Here is a 15,973-nt window from a genome sequence, read left to right on the forward strand (position 1 = left end):
TCCTTCTCCTTCTCCTTCTTCTCCTCCTCTTCCCCCTCCCCCTTCCTCACCCCGTCCCTCTTCCCCTCCCCCTTCCTCACCCCGTCCCTCTTCCCTTCCCCCTCCCCCCCTCCCTTTCCCTCTCCTCCTCCTTCTTCTTCCAGTAAATATCAAATTTGGAGAGACAATCTGGTAGGTTTAGCTGGGTAAGGGATCTGTCTACCTCCAGCTTGGTCACCTGTGGTTGGAGGGTCAGGGTGTTGTAGTACTGACAGGACCACTGGAGCTTCACACCTCCATTTTAGGGGTCATTCCAGGAGAAGGGAGCAACCCTCCCAGAGGTGTTCATTACACTCTTAATGGTTGTGGGTCTTAATGTGACAAAAGCAGAAGAGCATCTCTATCTTTTCTTAGCTCTTGTGATCTCCATCCAGTTGGAGGAAAAAATGTCCTATCCCTTATTACCATGCTCTATGTCAGCTCCCATAAGAAAAGGAAACTGACATGTAAGCCAGTAGAGGGAGACATTCTACAAGAGATGGCGTCATCTCCTATTTCTTTCCCACCATATGCGTTCCCACTAAAGATGAGTAACCAATTGCAGGTGGCGCCACTGCACTGGTTTCAGGCTTGCCCCAAGAGCTCTGGTCTAGCCTGGCCTACAACTCTTCAGTGTTAATTTCCCTTTGGATAGTGGTTCTCAAACTGTTTTTCAAGGTAACACAAGGAAAATACGTACAGAGACTAACAACTTATGACAGTACTTCAAAACCTATGCCTATTTAGACAACGAGAATCAGTATTCCTTTAAGTCATTCATCAATTTGTATATTCATGAATTTGCTCAACCAGTATTTATTGAATACTGGCTATGTGCCAGGTGCATGATATAAACTGTACAGTCATTCAAACCAAGTTTCAAGTCTAAAAGCCCTTTTCCTTGGAAGTTCCTTTCCCCCTGAAGGAAGTTAGGTCCTTAAGTTACCAGTCCTAAAGCCTCACCTCCCCCAATCTTAGGCTCAACACTAATTCTTGTAAGTGGTTTTCATTTTCTGTCTTTCCTTTTAGACTTAAGGCTTCACTAAGGTCTCCCGGGGCCCTAGTAAACTACCTGTTATGAAGTAGATGCTCTGTAAATAGTTGTTAAGCCCAAATTGCCTTGTGCTATGAAGACTGTGCTATGAAGCCTGACATGAGTTGTAAAAGTATCAACAAGTATATTGACAACTGGTATCGGCAAGTCTTTGCCCTTCGAGCCAGAGAGCTGCTGGGCAGGACAGATTATCTCTGTTTTCTCTGTCACTGATTTACTACTCTTAACTTATGTAACGACATCAGCTAATATGAAGAACACTGCACTAGTGACCTCAAAATAACTGAACAAATAGTACTCCCTTTCCCCTCCACCAATGGCATCAACATTCTAAAAAAATTTAAGCATCTTAGTAAGCGGTGTCTCTGCAAATATATTTCTTCCCTGAAAACATGATCATCTACTTTGTAATATTAGGCAATTTAGAGTGGTAGTGTAACTGTATGTAACTCTACAGAAAAAAAGACGTATCTAACAAGAACTAGAATTAAAGAAATTCATTATCACTGCATTGCACATGCCTCACACAGACATGAATGCCTATACCCATGTATGAGGGCAAAAAGATAAGTGAAAGTAAGGGCTATGAGTGAGTGTGTCAGCCTGATACATTATAGTTCCAAGATGACAGGCTGGCCAAAAACTCCAAAAGAACAAACAAACGAAAAGCAGGTAGAGGTAAATTTTTATAATGTTTATATACTGTTGGGCAATATGATATAATGGGTACAGAGTGTGGACTGTAAAGTCAGACAGACATGCATCAAGTCCTCATACCAGCGCCTACTACCTATACACTCTGGGGTAGTTTACTTAACCTCTCTGAATCTGTTTCATCATCTGTAGGACATAGTGGTTTCAAGAATTAAATACGGTAAATGACTACCCTAATTTGGCATCTGAGGCATGTACCAATGACGCCTAGTTCACTCATTCATCCTGTAATTATGTATTGAAAGCCTACTATGTCTGTCTTGCTCACCAATGCATTCCCAGCCCCTATCACACTACCTGTCACTGAGGAGATTCTCAAGAACTATTTGTAAGATGAATGTTAAGTCTGTGCTGTTATGGTGCATGCATGCTAGATTTCTTCCATCCTCCTTCTGACCATGGGAAGAATGCCAGTCAGAGTAGAACAAAGTAGGAAAGTAAAGGAACTACTCCACTTTAGTGTTGATCAAGAGTCTATAATATACTAGAAAAAACTTTACAAATTTACAGACTTCTGAAAGTTAAATGATGATTCTACTGTTAGTTGATAAAACATCCGTCATTGAAAATGTACTAATATGTTACCTCAAAAGAAAAAAAAAATGGTTATAGTTTTCTTAACAGATAATTCTTTTAAAATCAGTATGAATGTGTACATCACTAAAGTAAAATCCTGTCCAGATTATTAAAATAAATTTTGTTATCAGTTATATTTTCATGGGAAATATTCCTGCATATGTTTTAACTAATATCCACATACATATTTGCTTTTTCTGCCAGATCATTTATCCCTTTAAGAAACATTAAAACTAAACAAAAAACTCTCAAAATATATTATTTACTCAGTGCTAATAAAGGGAACACAAATTTGGAAAGACTCAAGTGAATATTTTTTCTTAATTTAAACTGAGTACTTTGTCTCTATTAAGCTAAGTTAAAAGAATTTGGGAGGACAACATATGCTACCAAGAGAAGAATTTGTTTCTAGGAATCTGAGTTAAAAGAATTTGGGAATGCACTGTCTGCTACCGAGAGAAGAAAGAAGTGTAGTGGGTCTCACACCATTCTCAAGACTCTGTTTCAAAGCATTGTTTCAGTACTTTGCTGATCTAAACCCTGATAATCTGCTATCTTTTTAATTAAATAAATTTTAAATTTAATGAGAATGTTTCACTTTCCATACAAAAAGCAGAAAAATGCTTTGAATCAATGCACTTACTGAGATTTGGATTACTGACTGGTGTTCCTATTGATTCTTGTAGGAGTTATTAATCCTGATTGCAACACACAAGTGAACAGACAAGAGAGATAAATGTTGTGGCTTATGGGAAATGAAGGAAAATGGGCCTCATTTCGCCTGTGAGCATACTAATCGAAATAGATGGATGAAGACTTCACTGATGTTAAAGTAATATTGTTTTTATAAATACTGGAATATAAACTATATAATAATAAAATAGAATATTAAAGATGTATTTAATTATCATCATAATTTTGATTCAGAAATCTATAATTTATCAGTTATCTTAATAATGTTTAGAATTTGCTGAACATTTTACCTTATGTGAATTAAGGACAAAATATAAATGTTCAGAGCAAAAAAAAAAAAAGTCTTTCTGATGTTTGTCCTTCATAGAATAGGATATGAGTTTGTTATTTTATTATTTTGATTAATGTCTAAAATAAAAGATAAATACATTATGATATAACATTACTCTTGATTTTAATTATCCCTTTTGAAATAGAATTATGTGATTGTCACTAAACATAAGCATTTATAGTATATCATTAATGAGTCACTATTTTAGTGGTTGCTTTGTCAGTAGGTCAAATTTACTAAGCTTAGATTTGTTTTCTCACATATTCTTTGTGAGCTTATACAGTTTCCACATTAATTTACCAGAAATAAGATACACATCTCTCTTTTAGGAATGCCCTAACTTCCCATCATTTTGTCCAATTAAATGGATTGAAGATACTTAATGTTTCTAAGCTAGACCGACAGAGAATAATAGTTGTATGACAAGTAAATAAGTTTTGCTGGGAAGATGTTGCTTAAGTGATAAAATGGTTCAGCCAACAAGTGAACCAAAAGTTAACTATTAACTAAGGAAAGGTAACCATTTCTAAAGTCACTCCTAGCAGAGTACCCAGATATATATAGGATTGAAGATCTCTCAGTTAAGTCTACATGAAAAGGATGGTTTCTTGGAGCTTCCACAAATTTAAAACCATGAAACATCTATTATTGCTACTATTGTGTGTTTTTCTAGTTAAGTCCCAAGGTGTCAACGGCAATGAGGAGGTGAATTTTTTAAAGCATTATTATATTATTAGTAGTATTATTAATATAAGATGTAACATAATCATATTATGTGAATAGTTATTTCAATGAAATTAGCATTGCTTACAGTTATGAAATTGAATTGTTAACCTTTGATTTATTGTATTTAAAGAATGTTTCATAGTATTTCTTATATAAAAACAAAGTAATTTCTTGTTTTCTGGTTTATCACCTGTGTTTTCTTAAAATGAAGAGGGTTTAGCTAATGTAAGTTGTGCTTTTCTCACTTGCTATCCTGAGTACTGTGATTTTCATTTACTTCTAGCGATACAGGATTACAATTAAGAGGACAAGATCTGAAAATGTCACAAACTATAAAATAATAAAAGAGCAGTATTTTAAAACAAAAAAACACTGGTGGTAGGTAGATTTTTCTTTGGTGAGCGAAGGTAGTATATTGTTACTGAGATTATTATTTATAAAAATTATAACTAAACCTAAAAGCCAAATACGTCAAGTGTAATGATAGAAAATGAAATATTGCTTTTTTCAGATGAAAAAATTTAAATTAGAGGTAGTGTGTATTGTTATTATTAATAGTTATGAAGCACGGTTCAGTCTAATTTATTTGTAGAATAGTTTGTCCTCAACTATTATTTTTGCTGAATTATTGCTGCTAATTTTCAGTTACTAAAAATACAGAAATGCGTTTAGGACAATGAATATTTAAGAAATTTAAATTTTATCATCAAATGTATCTTGGCAAATTTCTTACGTATAGCATAGTATTAAACTAGAAATAAGAATACACAGTAATATTTAAATGAAGTGATTCATTTTGGATCATTATTGAGTTTCAAGGGAACTTCAGTGTTCTAATTATCAGACTCGACGTGTAAGAACATATAGTTAATCTGCTTGTATGTGTAAAAACATGTGGTTAATCTGGTTAAGTCTGGTTAATCATATTAGGTAAGAAAAATATAAAGAATGTGTAAGACTAAATTTTTGTAAAGTACTCTGCAAACCATTTTCACATTTCTGTTTACCAACTAATCCTCACAGAGATAGTTTAGTAGTTTAGGGGTTTTGATTATTCAACAAGTGGCCTTCATAATTTCTTTAAGTGTTTTTCTTTAAGTATATAATTTCTTTAAATATTTTTTAAAATTTCCTTTTCTCTAGTAAAGTCAGACCATGCATGCTACCTCTCTAGTGGCACTCTTAAATAAAAAGAAAATAATTTTCTCCTGCTATAAATTTATTTGTAATAAACAGATGAATCACATTTCTTAAAATCTGTTTTAGAGAGGGTAAGCTCTGACTAGGACCATGCCTTCAATGTGAAATATGTATATATCCTCCAAATCTTTACATATTAAGGATTTATATAGTCAACTGGTTAAACAGGAACATCTGGAGCCAGCCTGGCTGGGTTTTAATCCTAGCACCATCTTACTAAATGTTAAATAATATTATAACCTAATGAATAAATGACAATACAATTCCAAATAGAGTTCATCTGATGACTTCTAGACTCACAAAATTGCGAGAGAGCTCAGTTGTTGCTCAGTTGTTCCAAATCATGTCATTTGTTAATTTGTAATTAAGATCCAAAGGATGTAGCTACTGACAAAAAAATATGAGAATGTAGTTAATCCAAATCAAAACTTTCCTATTGCAATGCATATTTTCTGCCTCATTATCTTTTAATGTAATATTTTAAGTTAGCAAGTAATTTGAATTATAATGCACAAGGCTTGATAATTATTTTAAATATAAGAAAATCATGGTGTTTCATAAAGAAATCATGTAGGAAATTTCAAGATAATGGTTTAACCAATAATTTTGTTGATAGAAGACTAAAAGTGAACTTAGCAGTGGAGAGGCCACTTAAACTGTAGTACTTGTTATGTGTGAATTCAATAATAATAATAACGAGCACTTATTATTGCCAAGTACTGTTCTGAGGGTACCACATGCAATAAGTTATTTAATCCTTACAATAATCTTGTAAGGCCGATTCAAACTGTCATTACACTTACTTCGCAGATGAGAAAACTGGGGCATGGATAAAGCAACTTGCCTGAGGTCCCATAGCTAGTGAGAGGTAGGGTCAAGACTTACAAGCAGCCTAGCTCCAGAGTACCTTATGAGGGTCAAAGATTGTCTTATTACAAATACATTCTAAGAAGAATCAACCTTTAATAAGTCTTTAATCTCTCTTAAATATGTTTGTATATGAGTCTAATCATAAGTTCACAAAAATGAAAGTAGGGAAGTGATTAACAATAATCATAGGAATCTAACAATCCAAGTGGCTTGAGAATATTCATTCTTCTTGACAGTATAGATTCTTTACAATTTTGTGTGTTCCTATGTATGTTTTAGGAATATGAAGTCATTACTATTCATAATCTGATACAGCTTTGTCGTAAGGCCTCTCTTTAAAAACTACATTGCATCATAGTTTTTTGTGCAGTTGGTCTTTCTACTGTTACTAAACAGTAAGCAACCTACAGATTCACTATCACCAACCAGCCAGTTGATGAATCTTAAGCAAATCATCAAGCTTGTGATAACCTAAATTATAAAATGAGGGTGTTGAAATAGTTACATTCCAAATCTTCTATAACACTCTGCATTTTATTTCTGCCTCGATCCTTGTAGAGCCCCTTCAGTGGCCGCGGTCATCGACCCCTTGACAAGAAAAGAGAAGAGGCTCCCAGCCTGAGGCCTGCCCCACCGCCCATCAGTGGGGGTGGCTATCGGGCTCGTCCAGCCAAAGCAGCTGCCAGTCAAAAGAAAGTAGAAAGAAAAGCCCCTGATGCTGGAGGCTGTCTTCACGCTGACCCAGACCTGGTGGGTGCACTGATGTTTCTTGCAGTGGTGGCTCTCTCACGCAGAGAAAGCCTGTAGTCATGGCAGTCTCCTAATGTTTCATTGACCTGCATTACCATCATTGTTATTTTGTCTGTTTATTTTAGAAATAAAATTCAAAACATAAACATATTGGGCCTTGGGTTAGGCTTTCTTTCTTGTTTTCTTTGGTCTGGGCCCAAAATTACAAATTAGGATATGTGGGTGCCACCTTTCCATTTGTATTTTTCCCACTGCCTTTGTTCAGTTGGTAAAATTTTCATAGCCCAATTATATTTCTTCTGTGGTAGGGAATATTTTAAATCTCCACAAGAGTATGATGATGACTTTCAAATTTCTGGTCTTACAGAAAACCAAGTAGTAAGTTTTTATGTTGGCTAATCATATTGCTGAATTTTCCTATGTGCTATTTTAACAAATGTCCACAACCCAAATCCTTCATCTAATGCCTGCTATTTTCTTTGTTTTTAGGGGGTGTTGTGTCCTACAGGATGTCAGTTGCAAGAAGCTTTGCTACAACAGGAAAGGCCAATCAGAAGTAGTGTTGATGAGTTAAAGAACAGTGTGCAAATTGTTTCCCAGACCTCCTCTTCTACCTTTCAGTACACGTATTTGCTGAAAGACATGTGGCAAAAGAGGCAGAAGCAAGTAAAAGGTAGATATCCTTGTGCTTCCTTTTGATTTTCAGCTATAAAACTGGAACTGTTGACTGCCACGAGAATGCATGGCTGTGAGAAGATTAACATTTCTGGGTTAGTTAAATAGCATTCATACTGCTTTTGGGCACCTTCCCCTGCAACTTGCCAGATAAGCACTATTTAGCTCTTATTCCAAGTCTGGCATCAGCAAGTATGATTTTCTATGAGAAATTCCACTATGACTCCTTATTTTAAGTATACAAGAAACTTGTGACTCAGAAGATAATATTCACAGAGTGGAAGAAAAACGCTAGCATTTAAAGTTTCAACATTTGAGGTTTTGAATGAGAGAGTTATCCATAATATATTCAATCGTATTGTGGATAATGACACCTAACCTGTGAATCTTGAGGTCAGAATGTTGAGTGCTATTGACTTGGTGGTTAGAAAATAGCTAGTTCATGAGCCTCGCCCAGGCATCTCAGTGAGTAGCATACCAACAGTTGGAAATTTTCCAAAGAAATCAAAGAAATCTTGAGATCTTATAAATTTCAAGGTTCTGCTATACTTATGTGAAATGGATAAATAAATCAAGCATATCCACTCTATAAGATTGAACTTCTCAGATGGAAGACCCCAATACTGCTTTCTCCTCTTTTCCCTCACCAAAGAAATAAACAACCTATTTCATTTATTACTGGACACAATCTTTAGCTTTTACCTATGGTAAATTACTAGTATGGTAGTTAGGATATATGTTCATTTGTATATGTCATGGGCCAAATCATTTCCTATAAATATGACTATATATCATAACTGCTTGGTGGTAGCTTAGTGTTTATTAGTTTATTCTCAGAAAATCAAAATTGTATAGCTAAATACATTAGTTTTATGAGGCAAAAATGATGACTATTTCTATATAATTTCATTTTTCCAGATAATGAAAATGTAGTAAATGAGTACTCCTCAGACCTGGAAAAGCACCAATTATATATAGATGAGACTGTGAATAGTAATATCCCAACTAATCTTCGTGTGCTTCGTTCAATCCTGGAAAACCTGAGAAGCAAAATACAAAAGTTAGAATCTGATGTCTCAGCTCAAATGGAATATTGTCGCACCCCATGCACTGTCAGTTGTAATATTCCTGTGGTGTCTGGCAAAGGTAACTGATTCATAAACATATTTCTAGAGAGTTCCAGAAGAACTCACACACCAAAAATAAGAGAACAACAACAATAAAAATGTTGAGTGGATTTTCCCAACAGATCATAATGACGTTACAGTACATCACAAAAATATCCTTAGCCAGTTGTGTTTTGGCCCGGCCTGGCGCATTTACTGGTTTTGATGAGCACGACGGGGCACAGGATAATAAGGGTGGTAGTCCCAGGGGTAGCTGATGTGTGCATCCGCGTACTGGCTTGAACAGATGGCAGAATTGCAGATAGATATAGAAGTTTCTCCGTCTTGTGTGTTCTGGAAGCTTATGGATATTCCAGGACACAAAAGGTGGAGAAGAGCTTTTTACATCCTCTTAGCAGATAAACATCCTCAAAACTGAGCTGGATTTACGAAAGTAAAATGAAAATCTAATATTTGTTATATTATTCTCAAAGGTCTGTAATAAAACATTCCTTAGTAACTTATGTAATACTATCTTAAAGAATTGGTGACTAAAGACAAAGTAATTATGTAAAGACAAAGTAATTATATCATAAGCCCCTGAACATAATATTGTCTTATGTTTGCAGAATGTGAGGAAATTATCAGGAAAGGTGGTGAAACATCTGAAATGTATCTCATTCAACCCGACAGTTCTGTCAAACCATATAGAGTATACTGTGATATGAACACAGAAAATGGCGGTAAGTTTTCGACCGTTGTTGACCTGTTGATCTATAATTATTTGGATGACATAAAATGCCAGGAAACAAGGCCAGGCATGGTGGCTCATGCCTGTAATTCCAGCACTTTGGGAGTCCAAAGTAGGCTGATCGGTTGAGCCTAGGAGTTTGAAACTAGCCTGGGCAACATAATGAGACCATGAGTCTACAAAAAAAAAAAAAAAAAAAAAAAAAAAAAAAATCAGCTGGGTTGACAGTATGTGCCTGTAGTCCCAGCTATCCAGGAGACTGAGATAGGAGGATCACCTGAGCCCACAACCTGGAGGCTTGATCATGCTACTGCACTCTAGCCTGGGTAACAGAGGATAGTGAGATCCTGCTCAAAAAAAAAAAAAAAAAAAAAAAATTAATTGAAAAGCCAGGAAACAAGACTTAGCTCTAATATCTGACAGAGCTGACAATGAGTAATTTGATTTGGAATTCAACCTGATATTTAAAAAGTTATAAAATATCTATAATTCACGATTTGGGGTAAGATAAAGCACTTGTAGTTTTCAAAGATTTTACAAGTTTTCCTCTCATATTTATTTCCTTATTGTATCTATTCTAGAGCACCAAATATATAATAAATGGAATGGACAGGGGATTCAGATATTCTTTTCAAAGTGACATTATTTGCTGTTGGTTAATATATGCTCTTTTTGTTTCTGTCAACCAAAGGATGGACAGTGATTCAGAACCGTCAAGATGGTAGCGTTGACTTTGGCAGGAAATGGAATCCATATAAACAGGGATTTGGAAATATTGCAACCAACACAGATGGGAAGAATTACTGTGGCCTACCAGGTAACAAACAGGCATGCAAAATAAAATCATTCTATTTGAAATGAGGTTTTTTTTCTCATTAAAAAACATACATTGTTGGAAGCCTGTTTTAGGCAGTTAAGAGGAGTTTCCTGACAAAAATGTGGAAGCTAAAGATAAGGGAAGAAAGGCAGTGTTTAGTTTCCCCAAATTTTATTTTTGGTGAGATTTTATTTTGTTTTTCTTTTAGGTGAGTATTGGCTTGGAAATGATAAAATTAGCCAGCTTACCAGGATGGGACCCACAGAACTTTTGATTGAAATGGAAGACTGGAAAGGAGATAAAGTAAAGGCTCACTATGGAGGATTCACTGTACAGAATGAGGCCAACAAATACCAGATCTCAGTGAACAAATATAGAGGAACAGCCGGCAATGCCCTCATGGATGGAGCATCTCAGCTGACGGGAGAAAACAGGACCATGACCATTCACAATGGCATGTTCTTCAGCACATATGACAGAGACAATGACGGCTGGTATGTGTGGCACTCTTTGCTCCTGCTTAAAAAATCCCACTAATATTACTACTCCGAATCATTAACAATGTTATAAATAGCTACCGTTTCCTGGGCACTTACTGTCAGCTACTGTACTAAGCTCTTTATGCATCACTCTAAAACATTTCAACTATAATGTAGACATTATTATTCTTATTTTACAGATGAGGTTTAGAGAGATTACATGACTTGTCCAATGTCACACAACTACCCAGAGATAGAACTAGAATTTGAGCACAGTTACTTTCTGAGTAATGAGCATTTAGATAAATACCTACATCTCTATATTCTAATGTGTATGTGAAAACTTTCATTTTCATTTCCAGGGTTCTCTGATACTAAGGGATGTAAAAGCTATTATTCCAGTATAAAGTAACCAATGCAGTCCCTAGATGGATTGGCCACAAAGGCCCAGTTCTCTCTCTTTCTTGCTATAGGGCACAGGAGGTCTTTGGTATATTAGTGTGACTCTATGTGTAGCACCCAAAGGAAAGAGTACTGTGCACACGAGTGTAGCACTCTTTTATGGGTAATCTGCAAAAAGTAACTTGACCACTGAGTTCTGTTTCTAATAACCCCAAACACATTTTCTTTCAGGCTAACAGCAGATCCCAGGAAACAGTGTTCTAAAGAAGATGGTGGTGGATGGTGGTATAATAGGTGTCACGCAGCCAATCCAAATGGCAGATACTACTGGGGTGGAAAATATACCTGGGACATGGCAAAGCATGGCACAGATGATGGGGTAGTATGGATGAATTGGAAGGGGTCATGGTACTCAATGAAGAAGATGAGTATGAAGATCAGGCCCTTCTTCCCACAGCAATAGTCCCCAATACGTACATTTTTGCTCTTCTCTATGTGACAACATTTTTGTACATTATGTTATTGTAATTTTCTTTAATACATTATATTCCTCTAAAACTCTCAAGCAGATGTGAGTGTGACTTTTTGAAAAAAGTATAGGATAAATTACATTAAAAATAGCACATGATTTTCTTTTGTATTCTTCATTTCTCTTGCTCACCAAGAAGTAACTAAAAGTATAGTTTTGACAGAGTCAGTGTTCATAATTTCAATTCTGGTTGACTGTGAGAAGTTTCAAATAAGGAAGAGGGATTTTTTTTATCCTTGTTGCAGGAAAACCATGAGGGAAAGGAACAACTGATGTTTAAAAGTCCACTTTAAAAATTACATTTATTTATGTAGGATCTGTCAAAGAAAACTTCCAAAAAGATTAATTAATTAAACCAGACTCTGTTGCAATAAGTTAATGTTTCCTTGTTTTGTAATCCACACATTCAGTGAGTTAGGCTTTGCACTCGTAAGGAAGGAGAAGCGTTCACAACCTAAAACATAATAAACTGGTCTTGAATATTTGAAGATTTGAAATCTGACTCCAGGCCAGGCACGGTGGCTCATGACTATAATCTCAGCACTTTGAGAGGCCGAGGCAGGCAGATCACGAAGTCAGGAGTTCATGACCAGCCTGACCAATATGGTAAAATCCTGTCTCTACTAAAAATACAAAAATTAGCCGGGCATGGTGGCGTGTGCCTGTAGTCCCAACTACTTGGGAGACTGAGGCAGGAGAATTGCTTGAACCTAGGAGGCGGAGGTTGCATTGGACAAGATCGCGACACTGCACTCCAGCCTGGGCTACAAAGTGAGACTTTGTCTCAAAAAAAAAAAAAAAAAAGACTCTATTCTACCATGGAAAAGCCACCACTCTGCCACTTAAATAGACATCGGGATCAGAGATTCCAAGAGGATAATCTGGATCAAGTCTTCACCAAGTGTTTTTTAAGGGAAATAATGAAATAGGGAGCAGAATGTGCTTATTGCCCATAGAAATGAGGTCTATTCTTGTCCTCAGTTAGGCTGTTTGTTTTTTTTTTTTTTTTACATAGTTATACCAGAACTAAAGTAAAAGTGGGTTTTCTGTTCTTTCTAATTCTCCCTATGAAATGGGCATATCATCTCAACGCCTCACTCCAACTGCCCATGGGCAACCCTATGACCCTAGGTCCTTCACCCCTAGTGTATCATCATTGCCACCCATTTTTATGGCACTTATTGTTCTTAAGCTTATCCTCTTAATCTTTGCATGTAAGCAAAACTCATTAATTTATATCTTGGAAATGGTACTCCTCTCTTTGATTACTTATCAAATCCAACTTTAACTTTTGACCTGGTTTCTCTGCCACAAGTTCTGTCCCACTGGAGCCTGACTCACCTACCGCTTTGCCATCACATTGAATAGAAAACTCTCATCAAGTTACTTTCCTGCTTAACATTGGCTCCTTGCTATCTATATCCAAATTTCTTAAATTCAAATTTTTCAGTTGGAGGTAAAAATGGTCCCAGTACCATTTCCTGTTCCCTTCACTATAACCTACATTTTTGTCACAATAAGTTTTTCACCATTCCAGGACAGGTCAGGCCCTTTAAAAATTTCAACAGCTTATTGAGATATAATTGATATAAAAAAATCCTGCACATGTGTTGTGCTGGAGTCCTGTTGATTCCAACAGGGAATGATTCCATCATGTCCAAGAAGAGACCCGGAGCCAGTGAATGGGAATAGGGTTTATTTAGGACTTAAATACAGATGTGGTCCAGTGGCAGTGGGCTGGACAGGACCACTACTATTTGTAAAGAGTATGCAGTTTATATAACATTTCTACTTAGCACTCTCCATCTAGCAACCTCCATTTAGCCCAAAATAAAAGACCTTGGTTCCTTGCACATACTGCATTCCAAGGGACAGGCAGGGAGTTCAAGTGTCCTTCACAGATAAGAAGTGAATCTCTCTGGGTTGGCCATTCCCAGATTCCTTAGTTTAGGACTCTGAACACATATTCTTCTTAGACCACACAGTCATTCTCAAAGTATTCTTGAGTTATTGCCATCAGGTGCATCTACCATACAAAGTGTTAAACATATACAAGTTTATGATTTTGGAAATATACACACGCCCACAATATCATCGGCACAATCAAGATATTAAATATATCCATCACCTCCAAAAATTTCCTTATGTTCATTTATTTTAGTTTTTCATGGTATGAATGTTTAATATGAAATATTATCAACAAATTTTTAAGTGTACAATACTGTATTATTAATTTTAGGCACTATGTTTTACAGCAGATCTGTAGAACATATTCATGTAGTATAAATGAAATTTTATCTCCATTTCCCCCTACCTCCCATCCCCTGGCAACTACCATTCTATTTTCTGCTTTAACTGTTTCAGATACCTCATGTAAGTGAAATCATACAGTATCCTTTCGCACTGTTGTTAGGGATGTAAAACGGTGCAGCCACTATAGGAAGAAATGTGGAGGCCCTTAAAAAATTAGAAAACAATTCTAATTACCATATGATCCAGCAATCTCACTTCTGGGTATATATCCAAAAGAATTGATACCAGAATCTGGAAGCAATATTTGTACATCTATGTTCATTGCAACATTATTCTCAATGTTCAGGTCCTTTTATATGATGCCCTCTTTGCAGCAATGTCTTCCTCCCAACACCATGTGACAAACTGCTATTTGTTTTTTGTTGTTGTTGTTGTTGTTTTATTATTATTATACTTTAAGTTCTAGGGTACATGTGCATAACATGCAGGTTTGTTACATATGTATACTTGTGCCATGTTGGCGTGCTATACCCATCAACTCGTCAGCACCCATCAACTCGTCAGCACCCATCAACTCGTCATTTACATCAGGTATAACTCCCGATGCAATCCCTCCCCCCTCCCCCCTCCCCATGATAGGCCCCGGTGTATGATGTTCCCCTTCCCGAGTCCAAGTGATCTCATTGTTCAGTTCCCACCTATGAGTGAGAACATGCGGTGTTTGGTTTTCTGTTCTTGCGATAGTTTGCTGAGAATGATGGTTTCCAGCTGCATCCATGTCCCTACAAAGGACACAAACTCATCCTTTTTTATGGCTGCATAGTATTCCATGGTGTATATGTGCCACATTTTTTTAATCCAGTCTGTCACTAATGGACATTTGGGTTGATTCAAAGTCTTTGCTATTTGTTTTTAAACCTTGCTTTAACTGTCACCGCCCAGAGAAGACTTTCTAAAACCCTTGGGCAAATTTTGTTACTTTTTGACAATGAATGCCTGAGGCCTATCTGTTTGGTATAACGCTTTCCTTCACTAACAATGAGCTCTTATCCAGCTTTGATTCCAGAATCGTCAGCCTGTCAGAATGGCTAATTTTCATCCAGCATTTGTGAATGCTAGATGGCTAAATCCACTGATGTTCAAAGTCTTGAATATCCTCCTTTTTAAATGTAGAACCCATTTTCTGATAAAGCCACAAACAGAAACTTAACATGCAAAATTCTTGAATATGGAACTTTTGGGGCAATACTGAGAGTCGCAAAAGTTCATAGAATGAAAGATGGGGGTTGGGAGGACTGCAGTCCTCAGACTTTTGCTCACTCCTTACGTGTTCACAGAGGATCAAAGGAATCCTTAGAACTTGAAGTAATGCCATAGAAGAAAAACCACTAAAGTAGGTAATCTGATGGTCAATTCTTAGTTAATGTACAAATAGAAAAAACGCAGAGACCACTCCCAGGTAATATGTAAGTCTATCTAGAAAGAAATGCACTTTCTTGGCTGGGCACAGTGGCTCCCATCTGCAAACCCAGCACTTTGCCAGGATGAGGTGGGAAGATTGCTTCAGGCCAGGAGTTAGAGGCCAGCCTGGCAACATAGTAAGACCCTGTGTCTACTATAAAACTTGTAAAAACAAACAAAAATACAATAACAAAAAAGAAATGCACTTTCTTAAGGCGTAATTTGGTAAGAAATGTTATGTGTCTGATTTTGCCCATTCAGGCATCACGATTTTGAATATAATAAAAAAGGTAGCTTCCCTAGTTAGAATATATAAAACAGTATTATATAACTCATGATTTTAAGATAATAGAAAGATTAGCTGAAAGTTTTTAATCCCACACTCTGGCATGAGAACTATTTTATATATATATATATGTGTGTGTGTGTATGTGTGTGTGTGTGTGTATGTATATATATGTAATTATACAATTAGGACTGAAAGTCTGCTACAAACTATAATGGATATATGCACTTGGGACATAAGCCTCTAGTTCCTCTTTATTTATGAATCAAGAGAAACAGCTAA

At 36.2% G+C, this 15,973-nt stretch overlaps 1 protein-coding gene across 1 annotated transcript; it reads left to right on the plus strand.

Moving 5' to 3' along the window:
• The first annotated feature begins 3,933 nt into the window (after positions 1 to 3,933).
• On the plus strand, positions 3,934 to 11,787 carry FGB (fibrinogen beta chain). Its single transcript, XM_015139373.3, has 8 exons — positions 3,934 to 4,091; positions 6,741 to 6,932; positions 7,422 to 7,605; positions 8,526 to 8,753; positions 9,343 to 9,456; positions 10,156 to 10,281; positions 10,490 to 10,775; positions 11,394 to 11,787. The coding sequence occupies exons 1-8, from the start codon at positions 3,978 to 3,980 to the stop codon at positions 11,623 to 11,625; spliced, it is 1,476 nt and encodes a 491-aa protein (XP_014994859.1). The 5' UTR covers positions 3,934 to 3,977; the 3' UTR covers positions 11,626 to 11,787.
• The last annotated feature ends 4,186 nt before the right edge of the window (positions 11,788 to 15,973 follow it).

This window comes from Macaca mulatta, chromosome 5 (assembly GCF_049350105.2).
Source record: "Macaca mulatta isolate MMU2019108-1 chromosome 5, T2T-MMU8v2.0, whole genome shotgun sequence".
NCBI classification, from domain to species: domain Eukaryota; kingdom Metazoa; phylum Chordata; class Mammalia; order Primates; family Cercopithecidae; genus Macaca; species Macaca mulatta.